This window comes from Nycticebus coucang, chromosome 9 (genome assembly GCF_027406575.1).
Source record: "Nycticebus coucang isolate mNycCou1 chromosome 9, mNycCou1.pri, whole genome shotgun sequence".
NCBI lineage: Eukaryota > Metazoa > Chordata > Mammalia > Primates > Lorisidae > Nycticebus > Nycticebus coucang.
In genome coordinates this window covers 46,990,355-47,008,087 of record NC_069788.1, presented here as the reverse complement: position 1 = coordinate 47,008,087, position 17,733 = coordinate 46,990,355, and the positions used below count along the sequence as shown (strand labels likewise).

The following is a 17,733-nucleotide window of genomic DNA, read 5'->3' as shown; positions in this document are numbered from 1 at the left end:
AATATAAGCTTTGTGTCTTTGGTCTGCAGCAGTGTTCTTTGAGCCCTGCTGTCTACTCCTCTTTTTTAGGTGCTCCCCTGGAGACTTTGCTCATCTTTTTGTCTCTTCTCTCTCTTTTCCTTTTTTTGGGGGTGGGGTGGGGTGCAAATATCAAAACATCCTCTAGTACTGTCCTCTCAAATACTCAATTTGAAAGGTGCTGTTAGAGCACCAGACTATTTAAAAACCTTCCACCAGGGCGGCGCCTGTGGCTCAGTGAGCAGGGCGCTGGCCCCATATGCTGAGGGTGGCGGGTTCAAACCCAGCCCCGGCCAAACTGCAACAAAAAAATAGCCGGGCGTTGTGGAGGGCACCTGTAGTCCCAGCTACTTGGGAGGCTGAAGCAGGAGAATCGCCTAAGCCCAGGAGTTGGAGGTTGCTGTGAGCTGTGTGACGCCACGGCACTCTACCGAGGGCCATAAAGTGAAACTCTGTCTCTACAAAAAAAAAAAAAAACCTTCCACCATTCCAGGAATATCACTCATTGTTACTGTGTAGATCATACGTACACAAAGAATTTTCTACTTACAAAGATGGCGGCCGAGTAACAGCTTCCTTGCATCTGGGCACCGTGAATCTGGGGAGATAGGACTCCAGGCATCTCTGGCTGGTGAGATCTGCCTATCATCACTCCTATGAGGATACAGGGAGTCAGCAAGAGACTTCTGGACCCCAAGAGGAGGACTAAAACAGTGGAAAACTGGCAAGTGGTCGCGTGTGTTCAATCCGTCTAAACCAGCCCACAACTTCCACAGGCACGAGAACTTAAAGAGCAAGAGGAAGTGAAAGGAAAATTAGGGCAAGGAAACAGATAAAAGAAATCACTCATGAGGAAGAATCAGCAGAAAACTCCAGGCAACATGAAGAACCAGTCTAGAACACCCCACCAAGGGACCATGAGGTAGCTACTGCAGATGATTCCACCTGTAAAGAAATGTTGGGAATGACAGAAAGGGAATTTAGAATACACATGTTGAAAACAATGAAAGAAATGATGGAAACAATGAAGGAAACTGTTAATAAAGTGGAAAATAACCAAAAGGAAATCCAAAAACAGAATCAAATAAGAGATGAACGATATGAAGAACATAAAAAGGATATAGCAGAGCTGAAGGAACTGAAACAGTCAATTAGGGAACTGAAAGATGCAATGGAAAGTATCAGCAACAGGTTAGACCATGCAGAAGAAAGAATTTCAGAGGTAGAAGACAAAGTTCTTGAGATAAGTCAGATAGTAAAAGAGGCAGAAAAGAAGAGAGAGAAAGCAGAACGTTCACTGTCAGAATTATGGGACTTTATGAAGCGTTCCAACATACGAGTTATAAGAATTCCAGAAGGGGAAGAAGAATGCCCCAGAGGAATGGAAGCCATACTAGAGAATATTATAAATGAAAATTTCCCAAACATCACCAAAGATTCTGACACACTGCTTTCAGAGGGATATCGGACCCCAGGTCACCTCAACTCTAACTGAGCTTCTCCAAGACACATTGTGATGAACCTGTCCAAAGTCAAGACAAAAGAAAAGATTCTGCAAGCTGCCAGGAGTAAGCAGCAGTTGACCTACAGGGGCAAATCCATCAGAGTGACCGCAGACTTCTCTAATGAAACTTTCCAAGCAAGAAGACAATGGTCATCTACCTTTAATCTACTTAAACAGAACAATTTCCAGCCCAGAATTCTGTACCCTGCTAAGCTAAGCTTCAAAATTGACGGAGAAATCAAATCATTTACGGATATACAAACATTGAGGAAATTCGCCACAACAAGACCAGCTCTACAGGAAATACTTCAACCTGTTCTGCACACTGACCACCACAATGGATCAGCAGCAAAGTAAGAACTCAGAAATCAAAGGACAGAACCTAACCTCCACACCGATGCAAAAGATAAAACTAAGCAATGGACTCTCACAAAATAAGACGAATAGAATACTACCACACTTATCAATTATCTCCATAAATGTTAATGGCTTGAATTCCCCACTGAAGAGACATAGATTGGCTGACTGGATTAAAAAACACAAGCCATCCATTTGCTGTCTGCAAGAAACACACCTGGCTTCAAAAGACAAATTCAAGCTCCGAGTCAAGGGTTGGAAGACAATTTTTCAGGCAAATGGAATTCAGAAGAAAAGAGGAGTTGCAATCCTATTTTCAGATTCATGTGGATTTAAAGCAACTAAAGTCAAAAAAGACAAAGATGGTCACTTTATATTGGTCAAGGGAAAAATACAACAAGAAGACATTTCAATTCTAAATGTCTAGGCACCCAATTTAAATGCTCCCAGATTCTTGAAACAGACCTTACTCAGTCTGAGCAATATGATATCTGATAATACCATCATAACAGGGGACTTTAACACTCCTCTTACAGAGCTGGACAGATCCTCTAAACAGAAATTAAACAAAGATATAAGAGATTTAAATGAGACCCTAGAACAACTGTGCTTGATAGACGCATATAGAACACTCCATCCCAAAGATAAACAATATACATTCTTCTCATCACCCCATGCAACATTCTCCAAAATTGATCATATCCTGGGACACAAAACAAATATCAACAGAATCAAAAGAATTGAAATTTTACCTTGTATCTTTTCAGACCATAAGGCACTAAAGGTGGAACTCAACTCTAACAAAAATGCTCGACCCCACCCAAAGGCATGGAAATTAAACAATCTTCTGTTGAATAACAGACGGGTGCAGGAAGAAATAAAACAGGAAATCATTAACTTCCTTGAGCATAACAACAATGAAGACACAAGCTACCAAAACCTGTGGGATACTGCAAAAGCAGTTTTGAGAGGAAAATTCATCGCTTTAGATGCCTACATTCGAAAAACAGAAAGAGAGCACATCAACAATCTCACAAGAGATCTTATGGAATTGGAAAAAGAAGAACAATCTAAGCCTAAACTCAGTAGAAGAAAAGAAATATCCAAAATCAAATCAGAGATCAATGAAATTGAAAACAAAAGAATCATTCAGAAAATTAATGAAACAAGGAGTTGGTTTTTTGAAAAAATACATAAAATAGATAAACCATTGGCCAGACTAACTAGAAATAGAAAAGTAAAATCTCTAGTAACCTCAATCAGAAACGATAAAGGGGAAATAACAACTGATCCCACAGAGATACAAGAGATCATCTCTGAATACTACCAGAAACTCTATGCCCAGAAATTTGACAACGTGAAGGAAAGGGATCAATATTTGGAATCACACCCTCTCCCTAGACTTAGCCAGGAAGAAATAGACCTCCTGAACAGACCAATTTCAAGCACTGAGATCAAAGAAACAATAAAAAAGCTTCCAACTAAAAAATGTCCTGGTCCAGATGGCTTCACCCCAGAATTCTATCAAACCTTCAAGGAAGAGCAGAAGGTTTCCCTGTACTGCAGAAATTATTCCAAAAAATTGAGGAAGAAGGAATCTTCCCCAACACATTCTATGAAGCAAACATCACCCTGATACCAAAACCAGGAAAAGACCCAAACAAAAAGGAGAATTTCAGACCAATCTCACTCATGAATATAGATGGAAAAATTCTCAACAAAATACTGGCCAATAGATTACAGCTTATCATCAAAAAAGTCATTCATCATGATCAAGTAGGCTTCATCCCAGGGATGCAAGGCTGGTTTAACATACGCAAGTCCATAAACGTTATCCACCATATTAACAGAGGCAAAAATAAAGATCACATGATCCTCTCAATAGATGCAGAAAAAGCATTTGATAAAATCCAGCATCGTTTTCTAATTAGAACACTGAAGAGTATAGGCATAGGTGGCACATTTCTAAAACTGATTGAAGCTATCTATGACAAACCCACAGCCAATATTTTACTGAATGGAGTAAAACTGAAAGCTTTTCCTCTTAGAAATGGAACCAGACAAGGTTGTCCTCTGTCACCTTTACTATTCAACATAGTGCTGGAAGTTCTAGCCAATACAATTAGGCAAGACAAGGAAATAAAGGGAATCCAAATGGGAGCAGAGGAGGTCAAACTCTCCCTCTTTGCTGACGACATGATCTTATACTTAGAGAACCCCAAAGACTCAACCACAAGACTCCTAGAAGTCATCAAAAAATACAGTAATGTTTCAGGATATAAAATCAATGTTCACAAGTCAGTAGCCTTTGTATACACCAATAACAGTCAAGATGAGAAGCTAATTAAGGACACAACTCCCTTCACCGTAGTTTCAAAGAAAATGAAATACCTAGGAATATACCTAATGAAGGAGGTGAAGGACCTCTATAAAGAAAACTATGAAATCCTCAGAAAGGAAATAGCAGAGGATATTAACAAATGGAAGAACATACCATGCTCATGGATGGGAAGAATCAACATTGTTAAAATGTCTATACTTCCCAAAGCAACCTACCTATTCAATGCCATTCCTATCAAAGTACCTACATCGTACTTTCAAGATTTGAAGAAAATGATTCTGCGTTTTGTATGGAACCGGAAAAAACCTCGTATAGCTAAGGCAGTTCTTAGTAATAAAAATAAAGCTGGGGGCATCAGCATACCAGATTTTAGTCTGTACTACAAAGCCATAGTGCTCAAGACAGCATGGTACTGGCACAAAAACAGAGACATAGACACTTGGAATCGAATTGAAAACCAAGAAATGAAACTAACATCTTACAACCACCTAATCTTCGATAAACCAAACAAGAACTTACCTTGGGGGAAAGACTCCCTATTCAATAAATGGTGTTGGGAAAACTGGATGTCTACATGTAAAAGACTGAAACTGGACCCACACCTTTCTCCACTCACAAAAATTGATTCAAGATGGATAAAGGACTTAAATTTAAGGCATGAAACAATAAAAATCCTCAAAGAAAGCATAGGAAAAACACTGGAAGATATTGGCCTGGGGAAAGACTTCATGAAGAAGACTGTCATGGCAATTGCAACAACAACAAAAATAAACAAATGGGACTTCATTAAACTGAAAAGTTTCTGTACAGCTAAGGAGACAATAACCAAAGCAAAGAGACAACCTACACAATGGGAAAGGATATTTGCATATTTTCCATCAGACAAAAGCTTGATAAGTAGGATCTATAGAGAACTCAAATTAATCCACATGAAAAAAGCCAACAATCCCATATATCAATGGGCAAGAGACATGAATAGAACTTTCTCTAAAGATGACAGACGAATGGCTAACAAACACATGAAAAAATGTTCATCATCTCTATATATTAGAGAAATGCAAATCAAAACAACCCTGAGATATCATCTAACCCCAGTGAGAATGGCCCACATCACAAAATCTCAAAACTGCAGATGCTGGCATGGATGTGGAGAGAAGGGAACACTTTTACACTGCTGGTGGGACTGCAAACTAGTACAACCTTTCTGGAAGGAAGTATGGAGAAACCTCAAAGCACTCAAGCTAGACCTCCCATTTGATCCTGCAATCCCATTACTGGGCATCTACCCAGAAGGAAAAAAATCCTTTTATCATAAGGACACTTGTACTAGACTGTTTATTGCAGCTCAATTTATAATCGCCAAAATGTGGAAACAGCCTAAATGCCCACCAACCCAGGAATGGATTAACAAGCTGTGGCATATGTATACCATGGAATACTATTCAGCCATTAAAAAAAATAGAGACTTTACATCCTTCGTATTAACCTGGATGGACGTGGAAGACATTAGATACATTGTGATGTAAAGCATCACAAGAATGGAGAAGCATGAATCCTATGTACTCAATCTTGATATGAGGACAATTCATGGCAATTAAGGTTATGGGGGGGGGAAGCAGAAAGAGGGATGGGGGGAGGAGGGTGGCGCCTTAGTGTGTGTCACACTTTATGGGGGCAAGACGTGATTGCAAGAGGGACTTTACCTAACAATTGCAATCAGTGTAACTGGCTTATTGTACCCTCAATGAATCCCCAACAGTAAAAAAAAAAAAAAAAAAAAAGAATTTTCTACTTACATAAGACCTGCTTCCATAAGACTGAAGTAAAGGAAGCAAGGGCCCAAGATGGCGGACTAGAAGCAGCCGGCAGGAGCCGCCGTCACCGAGAGGATGGAAGTGATGAGTATTCACTTTCAGATCAATGCTCTAAGAGAGAGCATTGGGAATTTACAGGGAAGCACCCAAAGTGAAGGAGAGGGAAGAGGGGTGACGTGCTTGTCAGGATCAGAGGTGCCTGCGTGCGAGGAAGGTACAGAGGCTGGACACTTCCCACGCAGACACGCGGTCCAGCTGCAGGCGGGTCCCCCACAGGCCGCCAGACGACACGGGAGCTGTCTGGAGGCAGGGCGGTGGCCTTGCTCTGGAGAAGGCATGGCAGGGTCCCTTTGGCTTCCAAACCCCGGTGCTGCAGCTGGCGCTGCGTCTATTTGAGGGTCAGCTTTGTTGCTGTGCGCTCCCTCTGGTTCCTGCTGAGCTGAGAAAGGCGAGGCCGGGAGCTCTCACGCACCCCATAAAGCGAGTGCCATGAGCCCCACGGCCACCAGAGGAACCAGGGAAAGCAAGAGCCCAGGACCCTGGCGCCCTCTGCTGCCACCTAGGTAGCCCCGCCCAGCCACTACTGCGGTGGAGTCCCCTACAACCGCTGCCGCCATCTGCGTAATGCAGCTGCTGCCACCGCGGCCTGGGTAGCGCCACCACTGATGGACCTGGGCAGGATGAACACCCAGCCACGTGTACCGCTGGTCTGTGTTCTGCCACATGCCGCTGCTACTGCTGGATTTGGGTGGCGTGAACGCCGCAGACCTTGCACCCGATGCCCTGCCGAGGTAGCCCCAGCCAGCCACCATTGCCGCTGCTGCCAGGGGACCTGGGTAGAGCAAACCGCGACTACCCACTTCCTCAGAGAGAAATTCGCCCTGCCCCCACCCAAGTTTTGAGCAGCGGTCTGGGGACCAGCCCACTCCGTCATAATAATATTCTCCAGCACCTGCTGGGACTGTGACAGCCACAGAGCAACAAGGAGATGCAAGAAAACAGCAGCCTTAAGGGCTCACGGTGCATCCGCCCCCTCCTAGCTGGTCAGTTTTCCAGAGCAGGACTCAGCGCATCATCCAGGCGTCTCTTCCTCTTTACTGAGCAACAGAGTTCCCAACAGAGGAGACCAAGTATTCTGCAAAGCTGTCTATTTTTAGCTGAGAGAAGAGGTTCCAGCTGAGAAGTTACCAGCATAAGAACTCCAAAAACTCTGGAAAAAACAGGTTGTTTTGACACCTCCAAACGCTCACACTAGCTCTCCAGCAATAGGTACCAACCTAAAGGAAATTGTTAAAAGTTCAGATATGGACTTTAGAAGTTGAAAACAAACACAAAGAAACCACAATAAAACAATCAGGACATAAATGAGAAATTCACTAAAGAGATAGATAATCTAAGAAAAAATGGAACTTCAGGAAATGAAAGAGTCATTTAAGGAATTTCAAAATGCAGCGGACATTTTTAACAGATTACATCAAGCAGAAGAAGGAATTTCAGAGCTTGAAATTTCCCTCCTGGAATAGCGCCCATAGCTCAATAGGTGGGGTGCCCGCCACATATACTGAGGCTGGCGGTTCAAAGCCAGCCCAGGCCTGCTAAAACAACAATGACAATTACAATCAAAATATAGCGGGTGTTGTGGCAGGTGCCTGTTGTCCCAGCTACTTGGGAGGCTGAGGCAACAGAATTGCTTAAGCCCAAGAGTTTGAAGTTGCTGTGAGCTGTGACACCTTAGCACTCCACACAGCTTGAGACTCTGTCTCAAAAAAAAAGAAAGAAATTTCCCTCCTCTTCCACAGGCAGAAAAAGGCTGCAGCTTTATCAGCCTAAACTCAGCTTTGCATTTACAGATTAGCTTATTATCAAATTAGAATTTTTTTTCTCCTTCACCATTTGCAAATAACACTCTTTTGTAATTTTTACTCAGGTTTGCTGTTTTGCTGTTGAAAAGTGTGAAGTTTATTTCATTTTTATTACCTTAAACATTGTAAAGTGTAGTCCAAAGACCTATACATAAATTGCTTCTTACCAGTTTTTTGTTAAACAAGAACAGAAATAGAGTGTTATAAAGCTTTTAAAGCAAATTGACAAAACAACTTTATGTTGAATCTAATAATAAAATAAGTGTTACTTGTAATTGCATACCTTTTTTATTCATGTAATTTTTCAGTGATTTATTTTGGAAAATTACCAGACTGTGATATATTGTATATAAAGCAAGTAACAACATTTATAACAATAACAAAAAACAAAAACCTGATTCTTCTCTACAGATTATTCAAAAAACACTGGTGTAATCAGAAACTCTGGCTAAGAAGACTCACGGCATCTTAGGCTAAGCAATCTCATAATGAGCAATGCTTGAGATCCCCAGTCAAGGACAGAAGACCTGGAGTTTACAGAGAACAGGCTGCTGTGTTCATGGAATAAGGCCTTCCTCCAAGTCACTTAATACTGTGCAGATGAGAGAGCTCTAGGGATTCAAGTTTGAAGTAAGGGTTGATTGATCCAGAGAAGCTAGGTTGGGTGAAGGAGAAGATGTGGGCACCGTTAGCCATGTCATAGAAAGAAAGGTTACTGTCCTCATAATCCAAGAAAATCACAATCTTCTGTGGATGCTCTTTTATTAAGAGAGATTCTTCCAGGGCAATGTTTTGGGAACAATAGGCGAGAGCCCTATAGTCACAGCCCTTCTTCACTAAGACTCTGAATTTCTTTGATGCTTCTTTAGATAATCCATTCTCACCTTCGTTCTCCTCATAAATGCCCAGAGTCCACTCATTAGTGTCCATGATGTCCACCTCCCAATAATATTTCCCTGGTTTGAAGTCTTTCTTATCAAGTGTGATAAGATTGCCGTCTCCTTGCTTATTACTGAGAGATAGACCCTGTGTCTCCTCTCTGCAATTCTCTTTCCCAAGATTTAGAGACACAGGAGCTAGAAGGGAAAAAAGGGGATCACCATTGTATATTTCAGAGAGCTATTATATAGGTGAAGACTTAAACATAGGAAAATGTGGAGCTGGTAGTAAAATACCTCTCTTCTCAGTGGGTGGGGGGCTTGTGTGTGCTCTTACTGTGGAGTCTATGCTACTGGTCTCATTTAGTCTTATCTATGTTATTATCAGTGTCTCAGCAGAGTGCCTGTGTGCGCTAGGACTTGGAGCTTTCACATGAGGCTACTGTTCTTTTCATGTTCTCGGTAAATTAGAAATATGTTCTTCAATTAGTATCAGGTCTTACATAAACTGACCCCTTTATAAAGAGCGGTGGAGTACTCTTGGCATTGCAAGCACTTTTTACTTAGTTAGGAGTCTCCTCAGCTGAAGAGGTATGTCAATTTCTGTTTTCAGAACCAAGTGGACCACACAGGTAAGAAAGCTGTGTCAGTACGTGAAGGCAGAAACAACCAGGGGAGTCAATCCTAGCAGGAATTTTCAGCTCAGGCTAACATTAAATGATATGCAGGTTCTTCCTTCCCTTCTCTAGAATGATGGTGCCTCTGTCTTTCCAACTAGGGGTGGTATTAGAGAGGGAAAACAAAACAGCTGTTTGGAAGGGAGCCAAGAGACAAACAAAAACACTCACCAGGCTTAAAATGTTCCTTCCTCCAGTCTGCAAAAGAGCAATACAAATTGAGGCTGGGATGGAAACATACCCAGGGAACGGAAAGGAAAAGACACTTCCTTCTTTGGTTCATTACTTTCTCCTCCCAACTCTCCTCACACTCTTGGCAATATCCAGAAACTACAGGACAAGTGGCATGCTTTCTGTGCCCTGTCTCAGGTTAGGAACTATGCCCTAACTCAGTCTGACACTGGAGGAAGCTTCCCCAGGCCGAGCCAGGTTTGGAGCACAGCTGAAACAGGTGCCTGGTGTCAAGGTGCCCCTGCACTGTGCCCTTGAGACCTATATGGCCTTCTTCTGAGGATGAAAGCTATAAAGGCCTTTTATTCTGTTTTATTGTGGGTTTCTTTCCAGGCTATGACCTCCTCAAAGCAGGGCTTAAGCATATGGCTGAGGCCTTTAGTCCCCGGTTGTTTTGGGCCTCTATTACCAGATGTTTTATATTTTTTTCCAGAGTGAGATTCCTCATGGGAAGTAAAACTGCATTTTCTTTTTTCTGGGACAATTTCTCCCATAATGGGGACTGGTGGTTTTATTTAAAGAGTGTGTAGTCTCATGCAGTGTAGGGACAATACACAGATAATGACTCATCCTTAATTCTTGACTGGAGCTGCACTGGCCCCTCCTTGAACCGAGCTTCAGTAAGAAATTTAGCACCATGATGTGTAGAGCCTGTGATGTGAGTACTTGAGTCAAGAAAGACGTGAATCCCACTCGCTTCATCTCAGAGGCAAGAGGACTGAGGTCAAAAAGGAGAAAGCGACCTAATCTCTCAGCAGGAATTGGTAGAGTTGAAACTAAAACTCATGTGTCCTAATCATTAGTATCACAGGAACACATTTAAGCAGTGGGTAAAAGAAAACTCTCAAAAGAAACTACTTAACCAGCTTCACTCCTCTGACCTCTCCCATCAGGGCCTTTTCAGGCGAATGCCGTGGCCTGCCTCCTCGCTTCTTTCCCCCAAGGACTTTAAATTCCACAGGGTCAGTGATGATGGCTTACATACCAACACCTCATACAATGTCTGCCATATAAAACTACCCAAGTATGCTCAAGGAATGGCCTAGCATGTTTGTGAAGTCCAACTTTATATCAAACATGCACACACATTTCTAAACCCACATAATGCACAGACACAGACATTAGAAGGATATTAAAAACAGCCAATTTTCTCTACTACTTGATACAACTGTATATTTTTACAAATGATATTAAAATATTTTCAAAGATTGCTTTTTAAATATTTAAAATCAATGTCCTTATATATTAAACTTTATTTTAAATCAGTAAAATAAAATATGTACAATCATAGTTAATGTGTTTTTTCCAAATATGAAGTATATTATCTGCTCTTTTTTTTTTTGTAGAGACAGAGTCTCACTTTATGGCCCTTGGTAGAGTGCCATGGCGTCACACGGCTCACAGCAACCTCCAACTCCTGGGCTTAAGCGATTCTCTTGCCTCAGCCTCCCGAATAGCTGGGACTACAGGTGCCCGCCACAGCACCCGGCTTTTTTTTGTTGCAGTTTGGCCGGGGCTGGGTTTGAACCCACCACCCTCGGCATATGGGGCCGGCGCCCTACTCACTGAGCCACAGACGCCGCCCTATTATCTGCTCTTTTAAACTTTGTCATATAGAAATGCTGACATAACAGACTATTCTTTATTCTTCCTAAATCTCATAAAAAATCACTGAGTTCTGTCCCTTCCTTCTCCAAAATAGCTGGTCTAACAGTTCATATTGAGTCTTACCCCAGCCATGTTGTAGAATTTACCAGTTAGAAGCTATTTTTCCTTTATCCTTAGCTCTGGAAAACAATTGATTATTTGAGTCTTCAAATACAAAATGACACAAATTGATACCAAATCGATGGTTACAACTTGCGAGTGGACAGGTGTGTGTGTGTATGTCTGCACTTATGTTCATAATACCAGAAGCACTTGGAAAGATTTAAAACCAGAGAGTTACTTACCAGGATATATCAGGGCCTTCTTCCAATCTAAAACAGAACAAATCCAGGTAAGACAAGGTAAGACATTAACCTGTGGCCTTATATTTCTTTGATTTTCTCTTAGTTTTCTTTCAAAGTCATTATGAAATCTTTAGTCTTTTCCTCTAGGGAATGGAGCTGAGAACACGTTGGGCGTCAGGACAACATCATAAGGTATAGAGACACAGAGACTCTTACCTTCATGGTACAATGCCTTTCGCCGTTCTGAAAGAAACAAAATTTAGTGAGAGACCCAAACAGGTTATGAAAGGGGCAAAGAAATCCCACCTTGGGCACAAAAAGAAGCAAGACTCACCAAGCTCTGCCTTGAGTTTCTCTGAAAGAGGAGGAGATATAAAATCCATCAAATTGGGTTTTAGCTGACCTTAAGTTTAGGTGAGCTAAATGAGTAGCTAAATGAATTAAGCTTGGCCTTCCCTTAAGGGTCCCACAGTTTAGTAAGTGAGAAGATTAGCAAATATTTATATCCAAGAAAAAGTGACAAGTGCTAAGAAAAGTTAAATGGGAAGTGCCAGCAGGTCACAGAGGAAGAAATGCCCACATTTCATGGGAGTTTAAGATTTCTTAGGTGTTTCTGAAGCTTATTCTTGAAGCATAAGTAGGAAGAGAATTCAGTGGAAGACATTTCACAAGGAGAAACCACAGTTGGGAAAAAGAGGCCTAAAAGAGCAGGGTGTGGATTGGGGCCCTGCACCTCAGAGGCCTCACGACCGCTGCCCACTGATCTTCTCGCTTCCCACATGGTTTTCTCCTCTCATAGGATGCTCAGCCCTCTGGAGTGCTTGATACCCTGTGTTTCCCTTACTGTCCTTGGCAATCTTTGATTTCTTCACTTACCTTACAAGCTTCCCCATGAACCTCTGATTTGCCCTGTTCTCCCACCTTACCTTTGTTCTTCAGCACCATTTCCTTTTCACTCCTCATCTGGTCTCTTTCTTGAGATTCTTTTATCCTTTTCTTTATCTCTCTCTTTTTGGCTTGATGTTCTCTCCAGCCAACATAGCTGAGCCCAGAAAGGAGGATCCCTATCACAGGGAGAGCCCAAGCCAGGGCCACCTTCCACGGAGACACCCTGGGGAAGAAGGGCTCTGGGAGGGCAGATGGAGACACAGTCAGAGGCGGAGCTGGAGGAAGTCCTGCCCTTGGTCCAAGGCTCCCGTCAGCCCTTCTTCTCCATCCCTGCCCTTACCACACCCTCTGGACTCGTGTGGTTCACTGACCTGGGAGGAAGATAGCTGATGCTTTCTCCTGGCCAGAGAGGGGATTCTGGATGGAGCAGGTCACATTGCCCACAGAGCTGTCCTTGACCACAAGAGATGCTACCACATGAAAGAGTCCATCCCCATCTTGGCTCTGAGACTCGGGGAGGGATGGCAGCTTCACTCCTGCTGTGTCTCTCCACTGCACCTTGGGACTGGGGAACCAGCCACCTGAGGAGCACAGCACTCCAATCCCGCCTTCCTCAGGGCCGGTCATGTGAATGCGAGGGACAGAGCCCAAGCCTAAGGAGAGAAGACATGTGCCTTAGATCAGAGGTCCTTGGGGCTCAGAGACCTTTAAGGCTGAAGGCCAAACTGCCTTTCACTTAGAAGAGTACACAGGAGCTCAGAGGCTAGTGGCAGGTTGAGTTCTGGCTCAGTTTTGAAATCAACTTACTGCTTTTACAAGTTCTGTCACTGAGAGAGCTCTGGGCTCATTCTAGGAAGAGAAAATAGCAGGGATAATTAAAACTAGGAGAAGAATTTAATCCCATTAATTTTCTTTTCTGATTGGGTTTTTACTCAATTACTGTTTGAGAATGAGAATGTCTGATTGATGTTTGAGAAAGTCAGTGTTCATCTGAACGAAAATGCTACTGAGTTTTCTGGGGTCCTTTGGGATGTCAAAACATCTTCAGGAATTTTAATTCTTTGGTATTTAAAGCAAAATGAGTGTGTAGTCTTATCCTCACGGCACAGTTTAGGACACTGACATTCTGCCACAGAAAGAGCACGTGAACACGGGAGCCCGCCAGCGGCCAGACTGCCCTCGGCGTATCACTGACTCCCAGCCGGACCGCGCGTGTCCTCTCTGCTTCACGTCACGACCTGCGCTCTGGGCCAGGCTAACATACCTATAACCTGCAGCTCCACAGCGGCCTCCTGGAACACGTCGCCATCTTCAACACGACACCGGTAGTGGCCATGGTCAGAGGCCCGCGCACGTCGTATCCGCAGGGCGGCATCCCCGCTGCCCAGGGAGGCTCCCAGCAGCTCCGCCCGGCCCCGGTACTCCAGCATTTGCTCCCCGCCTCGGTCCTGCCCGTCCTGGAACACCAGCACCGCCGGGGAGAGCTGCGCGCGGTACCACCGGACCTGCAAGCGGGCCGCGCTCTGCGCCGGGGACAGCTGGCAGGGCAGAAGGGCGTCTTCCCCGAGCAGCACCACGACAGGCTCGGCTGGTCCCTTCACAGAAAACACGGACACTGTGTGAAAATCAGATTGGGAAAACAGGTGAGGGATGATTTAGGTGGAAAACCTATTTGCATTTTCTTATTCAGGGACTCATATGTATGTTTTATTAGTATTCGGTTCTCAAAAGATGATTATGTATCTTCAATTTTTTAAAATATGTGTGTGTACACAGATGTATAAAATCTAACGTTTTCAGCCGTATTCCCCTACCCCTGCCAACAGATTACATTCATGTCTTCACAAGCAATAACTTTAAAGTCTGCCATTTAAAAAGACATACAGTTTCTACACATTTCCAAATGTAAGTTGTGTAAAATCTATGTAAAAGAGACTAATTGAGAATTAAATGTGGCAAAGCAACTTGATAAGCAATTATCTTTTGGGGGCTTCTCTTTCCCTTATCCCTGTCTCCCAGAACCCTGCTCCTAAGAGATAAATGCACATTTTGACCTTGAGATTCAGGTTACTGTGTATTTGGAGATGGATTAGGGGCATAGAAGTGTTTTACCCCAGGATGAAAAGAATAATTATAAAGTGAGGCAGACCCTTTTGTTTGTTTTTAAATAAGTGTGAATGCTTGGAATTAATCTTTTCATAAAAAGTATGCCTCTTCAAGGGGTGCAGGACTTGGCCTGTGGCTCCAGATGTCAAGAGTCAGGGAAGCCCCTACCAGAGAGGGTAATTGGATTTCCCAGGGGAGGGAAGGAGGATGCTGCAGACTGCAATGGGGATTTTGCCTGAATTAGAAAATATGCTCCCTCATCGAGTCACTTAACCATCACTTCAAAATCATTTTACTTCAGAAATCCATGAAGACTAAAAGATGACAGGTACCCCTGGGCAAAACTTGAATCAATAGAGGTTCAGGACACTGTGGATGCTGTGAATGGTTAGGACTTAAGGACTCTCATCTATGATGACTCTAGAGTGGGAAGATCACAGAAAGGGATGGTTGTGTTGGTGCCCAGGAAGACTGAGTATAAAGGGCAAGAGCACATGAGCTTAAAGGAATTAGCTCTGGCCCACCTGTCCCAGAGAGTGTGGGTCAGGCCATCCTGGGCAAAGAGCATGACTTTGGCCATCTGCTAGACTGAGACCATAGTCACCCCAGTTTTTCCATTCTTGTATAAAACGCTTGGTATCCCCTGGCTACTGTTGTAACTCAAGGGATACATGTCCTTAGCTACCTAATACTGAGCTGTTGGCTATACATGTTATGGAGCAATTTAATTTTTAAAAAGGCATTTGACATTACACACATAGCCACAATGTGGTGGGAAAAAATCATTGTCTCACATAAAGGGGATCACTATATATCAAATTCTGCACCAGTTCCAACCATTGCAGCATATACAGTCAAGCTATTCCTAATTGTTTTTAACACTGTCTACACTGTCATGTTCAAGACTTTACATTGGTGAATATTAACATTGCTTCCAACTTATTTACTATAGACAGTACTGTGGTAAACATTATGTATTTGTCTGTGTGTTTGTTTGCAAACAGCAGAGCATTTCTATAAGACAAATTCTTATAGAATTGCTAAGTCAGCATGTATGGACATTAAAAATTTTGATACTCATCACTCTTTTGACACCAAATTAAAGAGCTAACACAAAATGTCACTCTTGTGCTCTATCCAGTTTCTTTCCAACCCTGAAGTCTGAAAACTTCATCCAGACGGGCTCTTTTCTTTTATAAAAGAAATACCCATGTCCCAGAGAGAATAAGTGATTTGTCTAAAATCAAAACCAAATAGAGGTCAGGAATCCTGAGCACACACTCTGTACACACACTTAGGTTTTCTTGGCAGTGTCAACATTACCAAGCATGTTTTAACAGTTATATCAAAAGTAAATAAGCTAAAATCACCTACGCTCAATAAAGGGTTAGATAAATGTTACAGCTGGGACTTTATAAGGTCTAATCAAGGGGGAAGGGACTCTGACGATGGATGACCAAGTGTTTCCATTTCTATGAGAGAAAACACTGAAAACGAGCCGATAGATAAAAGCATGAGGCAGACACTGACCTGCTGAGCGCTGAGTGGACACCCGGAGAAGGAGAAAAGGGAGGAGGAAGCCGGCGGGAGAGAAGCTGGGAAAACCCTCCATCTTCCTCAGGGTAGGTGGGAACGTTCACTCCAACAACAGGGTGCTCTGCAGGAGAGGGTGGTGAGAAGGCAGCAGAATGGAGGTTCTTAGGAAAAAAATCCCCTGTTCAGAGATTGAATTGTATACACAGGTTTTTGGTTGTTTGTCCCTACCAGACCTTAACAATCAACATCATCAACCCCCACCCACTCCCCACTGGGTTTTCCTTCTTTCTCTTTCTTCTGAAAATCAGCTGTTCCCAGCGTGTGTAGAAAGCCCTCTCACGCTGCTTCGCAGTCTTTCTCACTTATCTCAGGATTCACCTTCTCACCAGGGATCTTTTTGAAATTGAGAACTTTTTTTTTTTTTGAGACAAAGTCTCAGTATATCACCCTTCGTAGAGTGCTGTGGCATCACAGCTCACAGCAACCTCAAACTCTTGGGCTTAGGTGATTCTCTTGCTTCGGCCTCCCTGAGTACAATGCTGAGAGATGAAGTTGGATACAGACTTAGTCCACTCCGCTCACCCAATCTGCCTTTGGTCTTCTTACACTCATTTATTTACTTACCACAAATGGCTCTTGTGACTTAACTCCCCAAAAGAATGGACCTTTACTTACTGTGGGGTCCAGAGCTTAAGTCCCCCTTTTTTCAGTCCTCTCACACAGACACACCTGCACATAGCCACACATTTCTCTCTCACCATCTGGACTGAGCTGGTGGATTCCTAGAAGTTCCTGGTCTCCGGGTGCACCTACAAGGCTGGCTCCAGAGACAATTTGCACCTGGCTGTTCTTGTGGTCAGCATCCAAGGGTGTGTCCCCAGGGTGGGGGGCCAGCAGGTTTCCAGCCCATCACTGGGTTGGGAAAATATTACTTATGTTGGGAAGAGGAAAGGAGCTGCCAAGGTACCCCGGCTTTTGAATGTCTCTCCTAGACTGAGTCTCCTAGACTGGAGAAAATCCCAGCCTGCCTCCAGCTCTTCAGATACTCTGAAAGTGGAAGTATTAAAGGTCACTCCAGGAGACTTTGGCCTGGGCTGAGTTTTAGAATGGTAGGGATGCCGGTGTGTGTTTTTGTTGAAAATGCTTGGCATAACTCAATTTTTCCACTTGCAAAAGGCTGAAACTACGTTATTCCAGGGAGAGGAAATCATCTTCCTATATGTCTGTGGGTCATCTCAGTGTTCAACTCACAAAGTTAATTGATTTAGAGAACACGTCCATCAGAAGCGTACTTTTTTCTCCCACCCCATAGTCAACATTGGGCATGTACAGAGCTGTGCAGGGGAAAATCAGAGCTCAGAAATGTCCTCTGTGCTCCAAGGACAGGATCCCAATAGTATGTCAAAAACAATTCAAAAACAATAACACAATTATACAGTGGCAGACATAGAGTGTGTGCTCAAAGGGATTTTCTTTCCATTTCTTATTCTTCCTAAGTTTAATTCCTATTTATTTATTTCTTCATGTTATGTAAGGTTTACAGATAATCAGGACACAAATAGCATTTAC

At 43.1% G+C, this 17,733-nt stretch overlaps 1 protein-coding gene across 1 annotated transcript; it reads right to left on the bottom strand.

Annotated features, from left to right (window-relative positions):
* Nucleotides 1–7,984: 7,984 nt before the first annotated feature.
* Nucleotides 7,985–17,192, bottom strand: LOC128594916 (butyrophilin-like protein 1). The gene is made up of 10 exons (XM_053603824.1): nt 16,923–17,192; nt 16,159–16,285; nt 13,787–14,137; nt 12,894–13,175; nt 12,561–12,761; nt 11,969–11,989; nt 11,851–11,877; nt 11,635–11,661; nt 9,623–9,649; nt 7,985–8,972 (listed from the first exon to the last, which is right to left on the bottom strand). The coding sequence occupies exons 2-10, from the start codon at nt 16,238–16,240 to the stop codon at nt 8,479–8,481; spliced, it is 1,512 nt and encodes a 503-aa protein (XP_053459799.1). The 5' UTR covers nt 16,241–16,285; nt 16,923–17,192; the 3' UTR covers nt 7,985–8,478.
* Between the last annotated feature and the right edge of the window lie 541 nt (nt 17,193–17,733).

Excerpts from the sequence above, each read along its gene's own strand:
- LOC128594916 (XM_053603824.1), bottom strand. The coding sequence starts at position 16,240 with ATGGAGGGTTTTCCCAGCTTCTCTCCCGCCGGCTTCCTCCTCCCTTTT. Across the intron at positions 11,990-12,560 it reads AATGGTGCTGAAGAACAAAG|AGAAACTCAAGGCAGAGCTT; the intron begins GTAAGGTGGGAG and ends CTCCTCTTTCAG. Across the intron at positions 8,973-9,622 it reads GAAGGAACATTTTAAGCCTG|CTCCTGTGTCTCTAAATCTT; the intron begins GTGAGTGTTTTT and ends TTTCCCTTCTAG.